At 34.7% G+C, this 20,094-nt stretch overlaps 2 protein-coding genes across 2 annotated transcripts; one reads left to right on the forward strand and one right to left on the reverse strand.

Annotated features, from left to right (window-relative positions):
- Window positions 1-13,695: 13,695 nt before the first annotated feature.
- On the reverse strand, window positions 13,696-14,079 carry LOC126704101 (L10-interacting MYB domain-containing protein-like). The gene has a single exon (XM_050403134.1). It carries the CDS (start codon window positions 14,077-14,079, stop codon window positions 13,696-13,698), a length of 384 nt encoding a protein of 127 aa, XP_050259091.1.
- A 1,120-nt stretch (window positions 14,080-15,199) lies between these two features.
- LOC126703013 (protein MIS12 homolog) lies at window positions 15,200-19,230 on the forward strand. The gene is made up of 7 exons (XM_050401902.1): window positions 15,200-15,505; window positions 15,573-15,633; window positions 15,820-15,939; window positions 17,339-17,434; window positions 17,531-17,669; window positions 18,722-18,856; window positions 18,958-19,230. Exons 1-7 carry the CDS (start codon window positions 15,369-15,371, stop codon window positions 19,017-19,019), a joined length of 750 nt encoding a protein of 249 aa, XP_050257859.1. The 5' UTR covers window positions 15,200-15,368; the 3' UTR covers window positions 19,020-19,230.
- The last annotated feature ends 864 nt before the right edge of the window (window positions 19,231-20,094 follow it).

Consider the following 20,094-nt stretch of genomic DNA (forward strand, 5'->3'; position numbering starts at 1 on the left):
CCTCACCCCTTTACCCACGACAATTCAATTCTCTCTCTCTTTCATGTTTTTTCTTCTCCGCTTTTACCCTAATTTTTGGGGTCTATTTAACTCTTTTTTTTTTTTTCTTTTTCTTTTTTTTTAAAGGTTATTCAACTCATTCCCTATTTTTGCCCTAATTTTTTGGGGACAAATTTTAGCTACAAAATATATATTACTAAATATTTTTAAAATCTAACTATTGAATTATATGTTCTTTATGCTCTTAATACACATATCAAATTTTATATCAATCGGATATTATTTACTATATATTTTATGCAATTTTAAACTACAAAAACTTGCAATTTAAACAATTTATTAATGACATAATTATTGATCTTTAATTTTTTAGAAATTTTGCAAGCATAGAGGATATAAAAAAAAGATGTAATCCAATGGTGGATTATCAAAATTCAGCTCCAATAAAAAGATATTGAGTAAGGTTGTAGCCTTAAACTACAACAAATTTTGTAGCTAAATTTTGTCATTTTTTGGGCCCATCATCATCACCATTGAAAAAAGGTTCTCTTTCTCTCGGTTGTCTTTTGCTTTTCTTTAATTTCTTTCATTTCATTTCTTTCAAGATTAAGTAATTAATTTTGATGATTCATAGCTTTTTTAGCAATAAAAAAAAGAAAAAGAAAAAAAAAGAGCGCTTTATTAAATTAGCTTTTTTTTGGGCTATGTCAATGAAGCGCTCAAACTTTGGGCTTTAAGATCGCTTTTAACAACACTTTTGTGCACATCAAGTATGTTAATTTGCAACATGTTATGAAGCATTTTTGTTTCCAAAAAACATATATAATTGTTGAACTTACTAATTGCATATCGCCTTCTAGTAAATTGGGATTAGATATCCTTATTTTTATACACATTTTTACGCTGCCAATAAAAATAGAAGGAATCAGTTCTGGCACTGAAACTTGAGAAAAACAGGAGATAATTACCTTGAAGCTTTTATATTTAATATGACTTGTATAGGACAAATTATAAGGTCCTCATGGTGGACAAGTGACGTGGTAAACTATTCTACTAAAAGACTCTCACATGTTTAAAATTGTTGAGTTAAATATTTTTTTTAAATAGAAACTAATTACTGACTCAACAATTTTAAACAAGTGAAAGTCTTTTAGTGAAATGATGGATAAGTGATGTGGTCCACCAGAAGACTGTATAATTTCTCCTTGTATAGGTTCATGTTGTGACTTGGGCTAGTTTTGTCTCCCCTCGTTGCAAAAAGTATGTCGGGTTTCCATCAGCTTTAAAATGTTTGGAAAAATCTTTGGAGTGTACAAGCATCTTCTAATAATAGTGGTTAAAACAAGTTAACTTTTTATTAACGTATTAAACAAGGGAATGCGGTAAAAAAATTCTCTAAATATTGCATAAAGTAAAAAGAACCATAGCTTAGATTACTGTTAACACAAGTAGGGTAACAATCAGTCAATACATCTTATTAACCAGCTCATTTGGTGTCTTGCTAGACTAGTCGTAGTTTCTTTGTTTTGTTTTAAATTATTAAAATCTATGATTACTTTTCTCTATGAATGCTGGTTTTATTGGATACTAGTGCAATTTGAATCTTGTTTATGTGAGTTTATTGTCCATTTTGCATAAACAGTGTATGTACATAAATAAAATAAAGAATGTTTATCCAAAACTTAAAAGGGAAAAAAGAAATCAGTAGCTGTGTTAATAAATAATGAGTTATTATTGGTCCTTCATCAAATCTTAGAATCTTCTCAGCTTGGATTTTGAGTTTGGCTTGGAATCTTTGTTCTTGTAAAACCTGATTTTAAATTCAAATATATTTTCTTCTTTACCGGTTGCTTAAAGTTTTAAGCTTTACACAATATTGCACCACCCCCAATCCAAGTTCAAGCAATTTCAGAAAGCTTATAGCAGACTAAAAAAAGTTCAAACAAAGAAGCACAGGTTTGAGAAAAAAGCAGCACAACGTCAACAAGAAGTAGCAACATGTCTGCAAGCAGCAGTGACACAAGTTCTAGATGCACTGGAGCAAGAAACCGCACTGGCACAAGCAGTAAGAGCTTTTTCAAAAGAGGCCAGGGTAGTGGAAAAATAGTCAGAAGAAAGGTCACAAAAAGCAAAGAGATTGGCAAGAAAAGAAGACTATCGAGCACAAAGGGCAAGGGGCAATTTTTCTCCACAATAGACTGGTGAATTTCTAAAATAGTAAGCTTTGGCTTTGCATGTATCTTAAGTATTGATTGATGTTAGTCACTTTATATGTTGGTATCTCCTGCTGCCCATTGAAGATCCTAAGCACTTTAGCAATCCCTTCAAGGCAAAGCAAATCATATCTATTAGCAGGGACTTCAATTTTGCAGATAACTTCTTTATCACCATCAGATTCTTCATCCAAATGCTTTTCCTTCCGAATAATCAATTTCTCAATAGTAAAATTATCAAGATTGATCCCAAAACTGAAGCAAAGCTATTCGAATTGTTTGTAAGTTTTACCTAAAATAAGATTTTAGAATATTTAGTTTTGCAGAAAATTGTGGAAAATCAATTTAATATGAGAATAGTTGAATAAAAAAAGTAGGGTCTTGTGCAAAAAGTAGCGGAATTGGCAAAAGAGTAAAAAGCATAGACGGCGGAACAAAAAAATTTATTTTAGCGTATTATAAATTGTCTCCTTTAATTTACATGTTATTAGTTTCCTCCAATATTTCAATAATTTTTTGCCAAGATCTTTGTAGCTTAACTGGTTGGCATCTTCTGATGTTTTCAACGAAGACATTTAGGATTCAAAGCCATCCACCCAAATTATTGATGTATTAAAAAATATTTCAATAATTATCCTTATAAAAAATTGTAATATTTAGTGTTATATTTTATAGACAAAATTGAAAGAAAATAAGAGTGTAGTGATTTGATCATACTATATGTGTTTATAAATTTGAAAATTGCATGTACCGTGATTGATATAGTCATATAGATAGGCATTTTTCATGACTACAATAATACAAATATTGTTTTGATAAAATAAAAATGCAAATATCCTTCATTTTTTTACATTCTTGATTGTGTGTTATTATTTTTTATTTTTTATTTTTTCCTTTTGATGGACTTTGTTTCAATTGTTGCAAAAGCAACTACATTTGATAAACAAAAAATCATATTTCAAATCAATTATTTCACACATAAATCTTAGAAATTACATCAAAATTTCATCATACTTAAAAAAGTAATTAATATAACAAAATAAATGGATTTTATTCTACTATTAATGTTTTTAGTTACATAAAATAAATATTACAATTCCCTAAAAAAAAAAAAAAAAAAAAACTATCACAATGTTGGCTCCATACATATATATAGATTACATGTCACTTAAATGAGAAATCTAAATGGTTAAGATTAATTTTAGTGAATTTACGAATATTAAAAATTTTATGGATTTTTTTGTCAAAGCAACAAAATATGAGGGAAAATGTCATATTTTAAATTAAATAATAATAATAATAATACTTTCATATAAATACAAATTTTGTTAAAGTGGAAGCCTAAATAAAGAGAATATCAAGGAGTGATTTGTGGAGATGGAAAATGGAGAGGGGAGAATAGGAGGATTTTGGTGGGGCTCGAGTGTTTGCCCACCATTTTGGGGTGTTTTATTGTCTCCTCGTTAGGTGTCCACGAGTTATGTCATGCCCCAAACCTGAAAGGGTCCAAAGCGTGAGAAAGACATCTTAAAAGTACCTGTAGATTTTTTCCCCCGTTTTTGACAATTCAATCCAAATAAATTATATCAAATACCAACATCAAGAATTATCATAATAATTCCATTAAATATACTTCCAAAGTAAGTCAGAGCTCTATACAATAATTACAAAGACCATTGGTCACAAAAGAATGGAGGTTTGAATAAATAATTACATATCAACAACTTGTCCCCTCAGTGGGAATAAAGTCACAACTACTATAATATATAAAAGAATGAGTCAAGCCTACTCTAAGATGTACATCGTTTAATATCTCCATCACAAAAGTTCAGCCTCCATAAGTGGTTAGTCTAACTACTGTTAGCCACCAAAAAGCTGTTTCAAAAGATTTTGCTTACTCTGAAAAGTGTATAAAATAATGGGATGAGACAGAGCCCAATAAGCAGCATAATTAATGGGGGTGGGAGAAATGCAAGTTTCATGATAATGAACATTTTACAAAACATGTTATAATTTGGGAATTTCCATTTAATTTATGCAAAAACAATTTCATTAACCACATGACAAGAACGATAGGAATAATTTAGTACCAAGCTTCCAAAAATAACTTTGAAACTACATTCCATTCACTATGAGCCATAAAAATATCCAATACCATTTTAAAACTAGAAAACCTCACCCAAGATGCAACAAGGACGAAGGTATCACCCAGACATCATACCGCCACAAACAAGTTAGAGCCCAAATACACTAGCATGATATGTACCTCTTTTGGCATGTGGTCTATTGGCGCTACCTAGCCTCACCCACACCCTCAAGGATTTATCTATCCCCCCCATGGGTAGGAGGGGATAATGTGCCATGTAGTACCTCTTTTGTATGTAGTCTCTTGGCCCTACCTAGCTTCACCTACACATTCAAGGATTTACCTCTTCCCTCCATGGGCAGCAGAGAATGATGCATCACACAGTACCCCTTTTGCATGTGGTCTTTTGGCCCTATGGGCAGCAACCTCACCCACACACTCAAGGATTTACCCGTGTCATGCAAAGTGGGAGCCTCCAACCTGACTTGTCGTCATGAAGTCGGGGTAATCACATGTCACAAAGATGGGGTAATCACACGTCACAAAGACGTTGTCACAAAAACGAGGTAATCACCAACATCATAGCACAATGGCAAATCCACATCAAAAGCTCACAAGTTAAATGTATTCAAATACATAGTTCACTTCCAAGTAGTTTCATAAGATATTTCAATAACCAAATATTCACAATGTTCTCAAAGTCCTCAAAACTTCTTGTCAAAAATATTTTGCATTAATTTTCCAAATAATACAATTTAAGACAAAACATCTTTAGTATTTCCAAGTAATACCATAAATCCATGAAACCCACTATCAAATGAATTCAAAGATACTTTTCTTTTCCATGTCAAATATTCATGCATTTCCCCATATGCAAATATTAAACATGATGCGCTTTCATATATAATCATATATAGTAGGGTCACAACACAACTCTTTAGGGAACATAGTTTCAAGAATTATTTTCCAAAATGTGTTTAACCCAAAAACAACATTTATGCAACATGGTTATTTTCCAAAAATCCCATTAAAAAACTACTTACCTTGCAACCCACAAAAGCCTAATTCTCCAAGATCTAAGGAGATTAGCTAGAACCTCAAATAGTATAGATGAGTGAGCCAAACGGCCCCTTAGCTTTTCTTATGAAGTTTTCCAGTGATCCTTGCCGGAAAAATGAAGTATATGGTGGTGTGGAGTGTACCGGTGGGAGAGTGAGGGAGATGAGTGTGTGTTGTGTTGAGAGAAAATGAAAAGAAAAGAAGAACAAAGAATGTGTAGCTAGAGAAAAGAGATATTTTGGAAGAGTCTGGATTAGGTCCAGTGCTTCTAGTGCATTGGACTTGGTCAGATTGTGACACATGTCCATTTAACGGGTCTAGTGCTACTGGACACTAGACCCAAACTGCTCCCATTTTGGAATTGAGTGGTAGGGAGCAAATGGGGTAGGTGGGGGTCACATGGTCCCAAACATCTAACCACTTCCTTCTTTTTTTTTTTTTTTTTTTTTTGGGCTGGGCCATTACAAGTTAGGTTTGTGCTCAACCCACTCCCAACCCAATTTGAACAAGTGGTGGAAAACTCAATACAACGTTGATTGGAGAGGAGCAGCAAATTAATTGACACCAGAAAGGAAAAAACAACGAAGATCTAATGGAATAATAGTGGGGGGAGGCGAAAAACAAAGAAGATCCAATGAGATCTCGCCATATTTGGTGGAGAACTCACTAGATCTAGTGAGATCTTTCCAAATCTATTGTAGATCTTGCTGGAATTTGCTTCATTCTTCAGTTGGATCGAATCAAATTGGATTTTGGTGGGGACACTCTCCAATTGTCCTGTCATTGTAGTTTTAGAGGGGGACACTCACCTTTGACCACCGCAAGTGTTGGATAGGTCACGAGCTAGCTCGAGACTAGCCATTTGGAGATAGTGAATTTAATAATTTAATCTAACAATATTGACTGATTTTGGGGTTGAATTATTGCATTTGTGCCTGTAACATAAATATACTGATGTAATTTTCTAGCAGTGAGATATTGGCTAGTACTACTTGCATTCCATTTTTTTTTTTTTTTACTATGAAGGGCAAAATTTTGGGACTAAAACTTGGTTGTTGTTGTAAGGGAAAATTTATTTATACATTGAAGGGTACCACATCCTATTCTAATTATGACAGTAAGGCCTTCTAATCACATTCTGTTCAAGCAAGCTATGAAAGCTATCTGTATTTTATAGCCCACCAGCATTATTCTATAGACAAGGCTAGCATACACATTCCATGGTGATCTGCATTATCTGGGTAATATTGTTCTTAAGAAACAATTAGTTGCGTTGCAAGTCTTTTGTATTTCTCACGCTTAACCACATCTTAGTTATTACTTTATACATCTAATCAGTCATTCTGTGCCAAATAGTTCTCCCATTTTCTAGTTACTCTTTGTATATTATTGATTTCGTCACATTTGTGCTAGAATCAACCTTTCTTAGCTTGGTTATATAACTTATTAGTGATCTTTTTGTGTTTCAGTCCCTAAAATTTTGGGTTCAAGGTTCGCTTTCAGTCCCTCCAACATCATATTACATTGGCATTGTCTCTCCTTTGCATTCCACTTCTATATTCTTTCCCCCTTGATGGTAAAAAATATTGTTGATGCTCACAACTTGTTAAAATTAAGAGATAGTTTTTATGCATTTTCATTGCACACTTGGTTCATCTCAAGTTCGTGTTGCCAATTGGTTGTACGTTAGAGCTGTTGGGAGGTATGATGTACTTTAAATTTTGCAGATAATGAACATGAGTTTTTGGTCACCATGGCAAATAAGATCTAGCTAGCTCAAATCAAATGACACTTCCTCTTCCACAATAATTAGATGGAGGGTGAGGTATTGGGTTTAAGATCCAATGAGTACATAATTACATATATATCCTATCAATAAAAAAGAAAAAGTTCTTGGTCACCTTATAAGTTTATAATTTTCTTTAGCATAGAGTTGCCCTTTCCTGCCTTATATTCCAACAGAATTTCGCAACCACCCACAATTCGGTACACCCACAATGTGAAAATAGCATGATACAATAATGATATAGATAATCATGTTTAGTTTACCAAAAAAAAAAATGATAATCATGTTTCATGACTACTCAAGAATACAAATATCATTTTGATAAAATAAAAATGCAAATATCATTCTTTTCTTCTCCTTCTTTTTTCCCCATATTTTTACATTCTTGATTGTGTGTTTTTATTTATTTATTTTTTTTCTTCTGTTGGACTTTGTTTCTATTGCTGCAAAAAGCAACTAAATTTGAGTAAGAAAATACCATATTTCAAATCAATTTTTTCTCATATAAATATTAGTAAAATGAAATAAAAATTTCATTATTCTTAAATAAAATGCACCACTTAAAATAATTAATATAAAAAAATAAGTATATTTTATCCTATTAATAATGTTTTTAATTACATAAAAAATAAATACTACAATGTTGGTTCCATACATATATATATCGATTACATGTCACTGAAAGGAGAATCAAAATGTTTAAGATTAATTTAAGTGAATCACGAATATTTAATTTTTTTGTCTTTTGTGTCAATTATTGCCAAAGCAAAGCAACTAAATATGAATAAAAATGTCATATTCTAAACTACCACTAAGAGAATATAAGGGGGTTTTGAAAGGTAGGGTTGTTTGGTTAGGAGGGAAGGGGGTGATTTTGATAGGACTCTGGTGTTTTCTCCTCAGGTTCACCATTTTGGGGGTGTATTCTTGTCTCCTTGCAATTGGGGTGTCCACAGGTTAGGTTTATGTTCAACTTGTACCCAACTTGACCTGATCAAGTGGACGAAGACTCAACCCACTGTAGATTGGAGAGGAGTAGTGGATCAATCGACATTGAAGAGAAGGAAATTAGTGAAGATCTAGTGATATAACAAAGGGGAGAGGCAAAAAAAAATGAAGATGATCCAATGAGATCTAGCCAAATATGGTGGAGATCTCAATAGATCCGGTGAGATCTCACTGAATCTAGTAGAACTCGTTGGATTTTTCTTCCTTCATTGGTTGGATTTGATCGAATTGAGTTTTGATGAAGGAGACTTGCCACTTAACCTATTGTTGCCAAGTTTGGAAGGGGACACCCATTGCAAGCATCGAAGTGGTTGTTGTTTAGCTTGGGTCTAGTTGGTTGGGTTAGGTGGTCCTAGATGGCCATATTCCACACATTGGGAGAAAATGGGGGAGGGAGAGGGGCTTAGATTTTAATTTACCCATTCGTGCCTCTTCTCCCATGATGTTCATTTTTTTTTTTATTTTTTTTTAAAATTTTTTTTTTATGTAATAGGGGTAAGAGAATAAGTATATATAAATACCATTTTGTATCCTCTCATTTTTCTTTTCAATATTTCTCTACTTTTCTATTCCCAAGCCAAACACACACATGAGAGAAAACTTAATTAAACTTAACTTTTTTTATCTCCCACTTTTCCAACTGAGCCAATTAAGACATTACAACACTGACCAATTTGTGTATAAAAGAAAAAAAAAACACTGACCAATTTGGTTCTAAGAGAGAAGAGAAAAATGACTAATGGACCTAACATTATTTACTGTTTGGGGACTAAGTTGAATTTAGAGGCCAAATTAGTTAGTTTTGAAAGGATTTTTTTTTCCCAAAATAATACCAATTTTCAAACAATTTTGTTAGTTAGCACATTTTCAAAACTATTTAGGAAACTAACATCTCAAGTGCAACAGACTCGATTTCATTTTCAATGTAAGAAATCGAGTCTCTTTTCGGTGTTCTTCTTCTCACGAAGAACAAACCCAAACTACGAAGGTAGAAAAACAAACCCAAACTACAAAGGCAGAAAAAACAAACCAGAGAGATCAAACCCAGGTGGTGATGATGAAGGCTCTAGGAGGCGGTGGCAAAGGCTCTAGGTGGTGACAATAGGGTTTGCTGATGTTTCTCTCAAAATATTTCTCTGGGTCTTTGGGTTTCTTGATTGTTGATGTTTCTCTTTGGATTTCTTTGGGTTTTTTAACAAAGTGTTGTTGCCTCGTTGGAGGTGAGTGAGAGAAGGAAAGAGTTAGGTGAGTGAAAAACTGAGATGTTTCTCTTTGATTCTCTGGATTTCGTTGGGTTTGTTGTTGTTGACGGAGTTGCGTCTAGATTCTCTGGATTTTGTTGGGTTCGGTGGGTTTGTAGAGAAATCGAGTTCTACAAACTCGATTTGTATAGCGGCTCCCACGGAAATTGAGTTCAATGGGCTCGATTTATCACTCCAAAATCGAGTTTCTTGCACTCGAGTTGTTAGTTTTCTAAATAGTTTTGAAAACGTGCTACCTAACAAAATTGTTTGCAAATTGGTATTATTTTGAAAATAAATCTGTTTTGAAATGTCATGGACCTGATTGACATTAACCCAAACCTCAGGATAAGTTAATGGAATTTATCCTTAATTAATTAAATCACAAAGTAATTAAAAATAAATAAATAAGAAATCGCAAGTTGGCGACCTCAAAATATAAAAGAAAATGGTAAATTCCAGCCAACTATCCTAAGGTTTGAGCTAATGCCAAACACATTCAAAACAATTGAAAAATAACCAAATTGATCCTTAAACACAAATGACAGTACATGCCACTTGTGTCCTCTACCTAAAACAAATTTAAACTATAGTTTTTCATTTCCAAGACTACAGCTTTGCATCATTTCTTGCTTTTCCCAATGCCAATGAGTGCTCTATAATCCAAAAGAAATGTTAACCCAATTTTAGTCTAAGCAAAAAGATGCAACATTCACTCATAAAAAATATAAAAAAAAAATTGGACTACGCAAAGAGAAAGAGGGCTTATGTGAAAGTCTTGAAGGAGAGGTATAGATTGTTTTTTTTTTTTTTTTTTTTTTTTTGATAGGCACAAATTAGTTCTTGATATTACAATACAACTAAACCTTCTAGTGATTGAAGCAATATTAATTACTTGAGAAAGAGCTAATTTATTTTTTGTGGATAATTTTAACATGTTTGAGTTTCTTTTGGCTGACCAAATTTTAGTTGATTTAGAGCACCAAACAAATATGCTTTCTTATGAGAGGCCACTATGTAAGGTTCTCTCCACAAAAAGGTGGTAGTTGGTAGAAATTTATTTTAGGGAAAGGGCAAAATTAATTTGGCTGATTTAGAGTTGGGAAAAAGCAAGAAATGATCAGGCTCGTTTGGTAATATTGTTCTAGTAACGTTATTTAAGTGTTGTGGAAATACGTCTGAGTGAAAAGTGTTATAAAAATGCGTGATTGATACAAGGCCAATTTACTAAGGCAGCTGTGTGCATTAAGGGTGTGTTGGGTGCTACTGTGATGTGCCAAGGGAGCTGAGCAGTTAGTTAGGATGATTGGAGTGTAGTTAGTTAGTTAATGCAATTGGAGCATGGTTGTTAGTCATTGAGTAGCTAGTTAGTTACTATACAGATAATGCATTGATTAGTGAGTTGTAAGCATTGATGGTAATTGTAATCATTAGTGTTAATCATTGATTAGGGGATTAGTTAATTAGTTGAGGATTCTGTTGTATAAATAAGCCCGAATATATTCATGATGGATATAAGAAATAGCATACTTGATTCTTCTTCTTTTTCTCATTATTCTATTCTCTCTCTCACTCTTCTTCTACGTTTCTCTTTTCTTGGAGGCTAGCTGTCCTTGAACTCAGCTAAACCCATATAAGATCTTGGATCTTATCAATTGGTATCAGAGCAGGTTTTTCTTGTGATTCTAAGTTCCACCATGACTGAAACTTGTTCTACCACCATTCTTAATGAAATCATAGCTTCCCTGAAATCTACCACTAATCACCACAACAAAGACATACAAGAAATTCACAAGATTACTAGCATCCACACCCGTACCGTGAATGAAATGAGCCAACAATTAGCTATGATATTATAGAAACTAAGTACAATAGATAATGCAGAACCCAATCTTGAGAATTCACACATCCCTGAAGCTCGTAACTGTCACAATCTTGTTTCAAGCTTGTCAAGACCTATAAAGCTAGATTTTCCTAGATTCTATGGTGAGGAACCAACTTCTTGGATTTACAAAGCCAACCAGTATTTCACGCATTATAGAATACCAGAATCTGAGAAGTTGATGATGGCATCTTTCCATATGGGTGGAGAAGCCTTGATCAGGTTTCAAGAAGGAGAAGATGTTGGTGTTTTTGGTAATTAGGAAGCCTTGGTCCAAGCCATGTTAATTAGATTTGGGTCTACAGCTTACGATGATCCCATGGAGGCTCTGACTAGGTTGAGGCAAACCTCAACTGTGGCATCATACAAAGGGGAATTCGAGGTTTTAGCTAATAGAATTAAGGGGTTGTCTCCACAACACAAATTAAGCTGCTTCTTGAGTGGTTTGAAGGATAAGATGAGGTTGCCTATGAGGATGTTGAACCCTCCCACTCTCATTGCAGTATTTGGGTTGGCCAAAATTCAAGAAGAGTACCTGTTGGGATGTAAGAGGAATTATAAAGGGTCACAAGAATAGGTTAAGCCCTCCTTGCTTGGTTTACTTAGACTGGCTACCCCAACTGAAACTAGGACTAAAATTCCTATTAAGAAGATTTCTGCTACTCAAATGGAAGAAAGGAAAAAAAAGGGGCTTTGTTATAATTGTGATGACAAGTGGGCACCTGGACATAAATGTAAGAATGCTACCTTATTTTTGCTAGAAGGAGTGGAGATGACACAAGATTCTGATTGTGGAGAACAATTTGTTAAGATTGAAGATGGGGTTACCATTGCCAGAGGGCATGAAGAGATGGGAGAAGCTGAAATCACTCTATATGGTTTGGTTGGCAATCCTACTCCAGGGACAATGAGGGTCAAGGGAAGGATTAAATCTGTTTCATTGGTGGTTCTTGTGGACTCTGGTATCACTCATAATTTCATTGATGCATATGTAATTCCTGACCTTCATATTCCAATGGATGAGTCACAGATTCTTGAAGTCAAGGTGGCTAATGGGGATACCATCAAAACTCAAGGATTGTGTAGGGGTGTTCCTGTGTGTTTGCAAGAGCATATCTTTATGGTTCCATTGCATGTGTTGCCATTGGAAGGTTATGACTTGGTTCTGGAGACTTTGTGGCTTAAACGACAAAAACTGTTATTCAAACAACATTGCCAAACAGCCCCGTAAAGTTTTAGGCTACGTTTGGTTGGAGGAGTGGAAAATGGGAGGATGGAAAATATTTAGTTTTCCCTCTTGTGTGTTTGGTTGGAGGGGTGGAAAAGTGGGAAGGTGGAAAACTCTTTTGTTTGGTTGGAAAGAAAAAGGGAATGATGGAAAATGTAATTTATATAAATTGATTATTATACCCTTGTTACATAATATATAAGAAATAAATTTATTTGTACTAATTAAATAATATAAAATTTACCACATCATATATATAAATTTATATTATTATTTTTATTATCATAAAGTAAAAATTACAAAAGTGTGCAAATAAATTTAATTGGGCAAAGGATTTTGTAACCAGCAAAAAGGTGGTCAGCATATGCTACACACCTCAAAGATAAACTAATGAAAAAAAAATTGAATGTCATACGAAACAAAAAAATCAACAAGAAACAATAGATGAATGAGGAGTATAATGAGGACAAGAAACAATAGATCATGTTGAAATTTAAAAAAATAATAATAATAATAGAGAAGAGAACCTGGACTACTAGACGTTGGTGTGCTGTGAAGGTAAGATGAGAAGAGGAAAAAAAATGATAAGGATTTGTGGGCAAGAGTCATCAGGTGGGGTAGGTGAGAAGGTCATGAATGAGGGTAGGTGGGAGAGGGCAATATGGTAAAAGTGCTATGAGAGAATTTTCTCTCCAGGCTTTTCCTCTCGATTTGGGACGAAGAGATTTGTGGGCCCGGGAGAGAAAATAATCTCCCGGGTTTTTCTTCCTTCCTATTTTCTTCAGTTTTCCAAACAGTGGAAAACATTGTTTTCCTCAACATTTTCCTCCGTATGTTTTCCATCCTCTCTAAATTCACTCCAACCAAATATAGTGTTAGTGTTAGAAGAGAAAAACTACATTATAAAGACTAAGGGTCTGTTTGGATACTGCTTATTGCTGAAAATTGAGAACACTATAGTAAAATAATTTTTAAATATGTGAATAGTACTGTAGGACCCAATTTTAAAATTATTTTTGTTGAAAAAGTACTTGCGGTGAACAGTACACAAGACCCACCATTTTTCAGCAAAACGCAAGACCTCACGAAAAATATGATTTCCATGGACTTAATATTCGGCAAAGGTTCGTTTTTATAAGTTGCCGCCTTGGGACATGCCTACATGTAGACAACCGGTAGTTAGAACACAATATTAGTTGTAGACAACTAAGTTTTCCACAATGATGTAAAGTGAACTAACCTGAATCTTTCGGGTCCACCACTCATCAGTCATGTGAATAACCCCAGTTACAGGATCATAACCTAACCCAGTCTCACCAAAACACTCCTTCCAAGTCTTCCAATACTTTCTCACATGATCCCATTTGTTTTTAAACTGCGTGGGAGTCACCACTTTTCCCATTTCACCCAACTGCTCAATCACTTCATCAACCCCTTCCTTTCTCAAAAATCCATTATGCTTCTTACCGTCTAGGACTTGGGCAGCACACAAATCACAATAAGCTTTTAATTCTTTAGGATCTTTCCACCCAGTTCTAACTTCATTACCATCAGCCTTCGGTTTCCCCTTACCCATTTTTGCTACAACTTCCTTCTATACCCATTAAGACATTTCAACAAACAGTTTATATGCATATCATAATCAGTTACCCATGCCCACATGCAAAATGCAAAAAGTAAACTAACATATATAATAGTCCAACTACAATAGAGGCAGCTTCTTGAAACACCCAAAATTAGACGAATGAGAGAGTAACCCACATACTAATTTCATGGAAAATACAAAAACCACACGGAAATGTTGAACTAAAATTACACAAACGTTGAACACAAAACTACAGATTGAATAATAGTCCAACTACAACAGAGGCAGCTCCTTGAAACACCTAAAATTAGACGAATGAGAGAGTAACCCACATACTAATTTCATGGAAAACACAAAAACCACACACAAACGTTGAACTAAAATTACACACAAACGTTGAACACAAAACCACAAATTGAAGTGTGTTCATGGAAAACAATATAACTAGACAGCAATAGATCAGAGAGTATGAACAGTTGGACAAAACAGTACCCGTGATTGCAGAGACCTACAGTGGCGACAGCGACGTCCCAAGCGGAGAGAAGCAGAGCTCGTGCGAATCACTCTGGGATGGCTTCGTTTGTTCCGTGTGGGATTGCAGTTACCCTGTTTCAGCTCTTCTATTGATGGTTTATTGCAGGATGGTGGGTAGGTGCACTTCATTGAAGACGACGAGGACGGGGCATTGATGAAAATTGAAGACATCTATGCCGGGTAGTTGAGAGGAAGAAACGGAATGCACAAATTTAGCTGTTGGGGAGAACGTTATGCTTGGGTCAGAATAGAACATCAATGGGTTCGTTGACTGCGTTTTCTGTTTATGCTCTGGAGTTTATTGATGAAACGGTGCGTTGTTCATTATGGTCAGCACAGATAGTGTAGCGTTTCAGTGTTTTTAATGAAACGGTGCGCATTGTATTTCATTTTGCGTTTCAGCGTTTTGGAGCAATGTTTTACTATAGCTGGGTCCCACGTTTTGGAAAAACGCAAACGCAGATTGGGCAGCAAACGCCCAATCCAAACATAACCTAATTTGGATAATTTTCAATTGTCTTAGCAATAGCACTGGCCCAAACCTTTGTATCAAAAAAAAAAAAAAAAAGACAAAAAAGGCAGTCCTACTAATCCGTATCTTCTTAATCCCCCATTTTCAAATTTGAAAAACAACTGTCATTTTCGCTCCCGCTGTGTAAAGTGTGAACCCATAGTCTTTAGTCTTTAATCTTTTTGGCGGGAAAATTGTCCATTGTGAGATCTGAACTAAACAGCTTCTTCGAGAAATGGATGGAGAAGGAGGAGGCAGTGAAGAAAGCGAGGCAGTATTCGAATCCTTGAATGTAAACCCTCAACTCTTCATCAACGAAACCCTAAACACCGTTGACGACTTGGTCGACGACGCTTTCCTCTTCTTTCAAAAGTAAGAACAACAACTCTCTCTCTCTCTCTCTAGTAATCGCTAACAAATTAATTCATATCTGTATCAGACAAGCTTCAACTTTGTTGAACACCGACACCAACAACGATAGATCCCAAGATCTAACCCAGGTAATTTTCCTTTTTCAATCTTGTTTTCCTAATTCACACCTACCAACATCAACAACAATTGAACAAAAATGGGTAGATTTTATGGATAATAGGAATTGCTAATGAAACCAAAATTGTTACTTTTATGTTGCGTGGAAGGTGTTTGATGATTTGGTTGTTTGGGTGTTTTTTTTTGTTTTTGTGTAGGGTATTGCTAGGGTACGCAAAATAGTTCAGTCGGTTTTGGATAAGCGGCTTGCTATGTGGGAGAAGTACTGTCTTCGCCACTGTTTTGGTGTTCCTCCAGGCTTTTCTTTACCCAAAACTGTATGTTCTCTCTGTTGATTTGCTGGAATTGGTTATTGCTTTCTTATCCTTTTATATTTTTAAATGCTCTTGCTCTGATACCATATAAAATTAATGATTCTCCATATAGGTTAAGCTGATAGGAGATAGTGAATTTAATCATCTAGTCTAACAATATTGACTCATTGTGGGGTTGAATAATTGCATTTTGTAACAAAAATATACTGATGTAACTTCTCTAGCAGTGAGATATTGGCTTGTACTACTTGCAGTTGCAGGGTACCACATCCTGTTTTGATTATTACAGTAATGCCTTCTAATCACATTCTGTTCAAGCAAATTATGAAAGCTATATGTATATTAGCCTACCAGCATTATTCTATAGACTAGGATAGAATACACATCTTAGTTATTACTTTATACATCTAATTAGTCATACTGTGTCAACAAGGTCTCCCACTTTCCAATTACTCTTTGTATATTATTGATTTCGTCACATTTGTGCTAGAATCAACCTTTCCCTGTAATTTTGGGTTCACGGTTCGCTCTCAGTCCCTCCAACATCATATTACATTGGCATTTTCTCTCCTTTGCATTCCACTTCTATACTCTTTCCCACTTGATTGTAAAAAATTATTGCTGATGCTCAACTTAATATTAAGAGATAGTTTTTATGCATTTTCATAGCATACTTGGTTCATCTCAAGTTTGTGTTGCCAATTGGTTGTATGTTAGTTGTTAGAGCTGTTGGGAGGTATAATGTACTTCGAATTCTGCAGATAATGAACATGAGTTCTTGGTCACCATGGCCAATGAGATCTAGCTCAAATGACATCTCCTCTTCCACAATAATCTAATAGAGGGTGAGGTTTTGGGTTTAAGACCCAATGGTTATATATATATCCTATCAATAAAAAAGAAAAGTTCTTGGTCATCTTGTGAGTTTATAATTTTCTTTAGCTTAGAGTTGCACTTTTCTGCTTCATATTCCAACAGAATTTTGCAACCACCCACTTTTTGGTACACTTACTCAAAGACATGGAGGTCCAAATACTTTCTTTCCTTGTTGCATCTCTGCAAAATATATATTCTTCAGCTGCACCTCATATTATTTTCCATATTCATGGAAAAATCCATTCAGTTTAGTTATTGATTTTAGGCTTTTTATCATCATAATTCACATGATACATTTTGTACCAAGAAATTTGTTGTTGTACTTGTACATATGGTGTGTTGTCACTTGTCTGTAACTGTCTTCAGTAAACCATGCTTGTAAGTATTTATATCCTTTTTTATTATTATATCTTTGTGTGCCCTTGATGATGAAGAAATTTTTTTGTTTTTCTGTGCTATAAATTTTTGTTTAAATCTATTATTGAATGAAGTCTTCTCAAAGAAACATAAATAAATGTCTTCTTAGGATGAATCAAGTGGCAATGGTCTGATGGGTCAAGAGGCACTCTGCGATCCAGATCTGGATGCACAGTTGGAGAACTTGAGGAACAAGCTCACTGCGGTAACAACATTCCAGCATGTTGCATGCAATTCTGCTTGCTTTTCTTTCTTTTTGTCCCCATTTGTATTTCCTTATTGATGAATATATCATGTACAGGTTGGGAAGGAGTCTGCTGTGCTGAACCGTGAGCTCCAAGCTTTTAAAAGGCAGTCTACTTCCAGTAATCATTGTGTTGGGGTTGTCAATGAGGCATTGCAATTATATGAGCAGAACTCTATGCATGACCTGTTCCAGGGTAATTAGATAAGCCTTCCAAATATGCCTTCTTTGATTTGAGATGACTGTGAATTCCAAGTTAATTTTAGGCATGCACATAAAAACAGCTTTAGTTTTATGAGGTTATTCTTACAAGTTACAGCATTATTGGTTATTTGTTAATAAAACATTAATGAATTTTTTTTCTTAGTAATTTACATTGACAAGCCTAGAGTTTAGTTGTTCAATGAGAATGACCTTAGTCTCTGCAATATCATCTCCACATTCATGCTTCTTTTGAAGTCTAGTCTGTACAAATATAAGAGGCTTGACAATCAACCAATTGCCACATTGACCCTTAAGGGGATCTTCCAGCCATTCATATTCTAAGAAGCTTTCTGTTATATGCACTTCGCAACTTCCTGATATGTTTTACTGCTCACACTTTTATCCAGAGTCAGGGGAATGGTTTTTTCTATTTCATTAGTTTTTTTTTTTTCCATGACATCATGGTAAGAGGTGGTTGAAAGCTTATAATGAAGTTCTAGTTACCATTACCAACCATACTGGTGGTTAAGACATCATGTGCTGGAGTCCTAAGAGTTTGTTGTTGCTGCTAACCCCCTGACCCTCTGCCCTTTTTAAGGAAAAAAAATATTCAGATAATATTAGTCAAGTCCCCATGAACTTCAGTCAAGGGCAGAAATATGTGCTGTAGTCTATCAATCCATTTATAATTTTTAGTAATGATGCTTGTCGCTACCACACTCTAGAGTACTGTACTTTTGTGCGTGCCCCTTTTTATTTTTCCCTTGGGCCTTGGCTCAGGATATAAAGGGTTGGTTCTGGTTGGGATAGAGCTAAGGTTCAAAAAAACACCACCTTTTCTGTATCCTGTATTGGTTTTGCAGTGTGGAGCTTTTTGATCTTGTAAATATGCTATATTTTATTGCTGTTTACATTTTGGTGGCTACCGAATAAAAATTTTATACATATAAGTTGCAAATCTTTGGTAATTAATTGTTCAGTCTTGGTTAACACCATTTGCTGAAGTTCTAAAAGATGAATCTTCTTATGGTTATGATTCCACAGAGATGGAGAGAACTGCATCAGAACTCCGTACCCGAATGGTAAAGTTGAAGACCAGAGGGAAGGAAGAGACTGAAAATACTAAAACGGGGAGGATTTACAATCCCAACAGAGATTTGTCTAAGATTGATAGCAAGGGTATCATCTATAGCAAGTTAATGATTTTTAGTACCACTGCAAGTATTATTTACTTCTGGGATTCAAATTTACGTGTTTTAAGAAATGCTTCTATTTTGCAGGCTTCTCTAATGCAAGTTTGGAAGAAATTCAGGAATTTTTAGATGAAATGAAGAGCTTGTGAGCAGTTTGTGTTCCATGAGTCTTGGATTAGGAGTATGGTTGTTGTGGCTAAACTTTAGTATATTGTTCCCATGCTATCAATTGAATCTACTTTGTGATTGTTGTAATTAGCATTATGGTTTTGTTGTAGTCATCTATGACATGAAAGTAAATGACATACATTAATTTTCTGATTGTCAATGTTAATGATAAAGCAATCTTTGGACATTAAATGACTGAAGAGCCTCCAAAATAAAATCAGAGGTCTAATGTTCGGCCATCCAAAATCCTCCCCACACCTCCATTTTTTTTTTTTGGCCAAAAAAGGGAAAATTTTACACCAAATAATGATTGGGTGTTTTCTTATGGTAAATGGTATGTCCATTATTGAAGACATTAGCAATTCGTATACTATATGACACTGGCCACTAGCTTGTTCCTTTACCTTCGGTTTGGTGAGAAACTTCAAAATTTTAGTATATGGTTTACATTCTGATAATAAGGTCAAGTTACATACATTGATTAGTATAATGACGAGGAACCAATAGAATCAGTTCTGAACCAATAGAATCAGGAAGTTCATCATGGACCAGATTCTATTAGTTCGGAACTTATGTTGGGCTTCAAGATTGGATACGTGGATTTTCTGAACCAATAGAATCAGGTCCATGAAGAAGATCCACGGCCTCTTGACATGGATGAGTAAACTTAAAGTCAGCCATCTTTAGGTTGCACCTGACTCGGGGTTTCATGCCATCTTATAATCAGTAGTTTTTGGTCAGGAATTGCGGACTCTACTGCCCCAAGCTTGAATATTAGTGGCAATAGCTACTACCTTTCATTGAAGGCATAAGTGCATTTTTTGTCTCTATATTTTGGACTTTTTTTATTTTGGTTTCTATATTTTCATTTTACCGCTTTTAGTCCCTAAATGAAAAATGAGTCTCATTTTAGTTCCTATTGTTACTCACATAACATAAATATCCTACATAGCAAATAGAGTATAATGCTGACATGTTAAATGCTGACGTGACCATTAAAGTAATATAATTGATTTTGTTAAAGGAAAATAAAATAATCAGTTCTATTCTTTATAA

This window comes from Quercus robur, chromosome 10, assembly GCF_932294415.1.
Source record: "Quercus robur chromosome 10, dhQueRobu3.1, whole genome shotgun sequence".
Lineage (NCBI taxonomy): Eukaryota > Viridiplantae > Streptophyta > Magnoliopsida > Fagales > Fagaceae > Quercus > Quercus robur.

Coding starts and splice junctions, on each gene's coding strand:
- LOC126704101 (XM_050403134.1), bottom strand. CDS start 14,079: ATGGGTAAGGGGAAACCGAAGGCTGATGGTAATGAAGTTAGAACTGGG.
- LOC126703013 (XM_050401902.1), top strand. CDS start 15,369: ATGGATGGAGAAGGAGGAGGCAGTGAAGAAAGCGAGGCAGTATTCGAA. Junction 17,435..17,530: donor TGAGGAACAAGCTCACTGCG/GTAACAACATTC, acceptor TATCATGTACAG/GTTGGGAAGGAGTCTGCTGT. Junction 18,857..18,957: donor GTCTAAGATTGATAGCAAGG/GTATCATCTATA, acceptor TCTATTTTGCAG/GCTTCTCTAATGCAAGTTTG.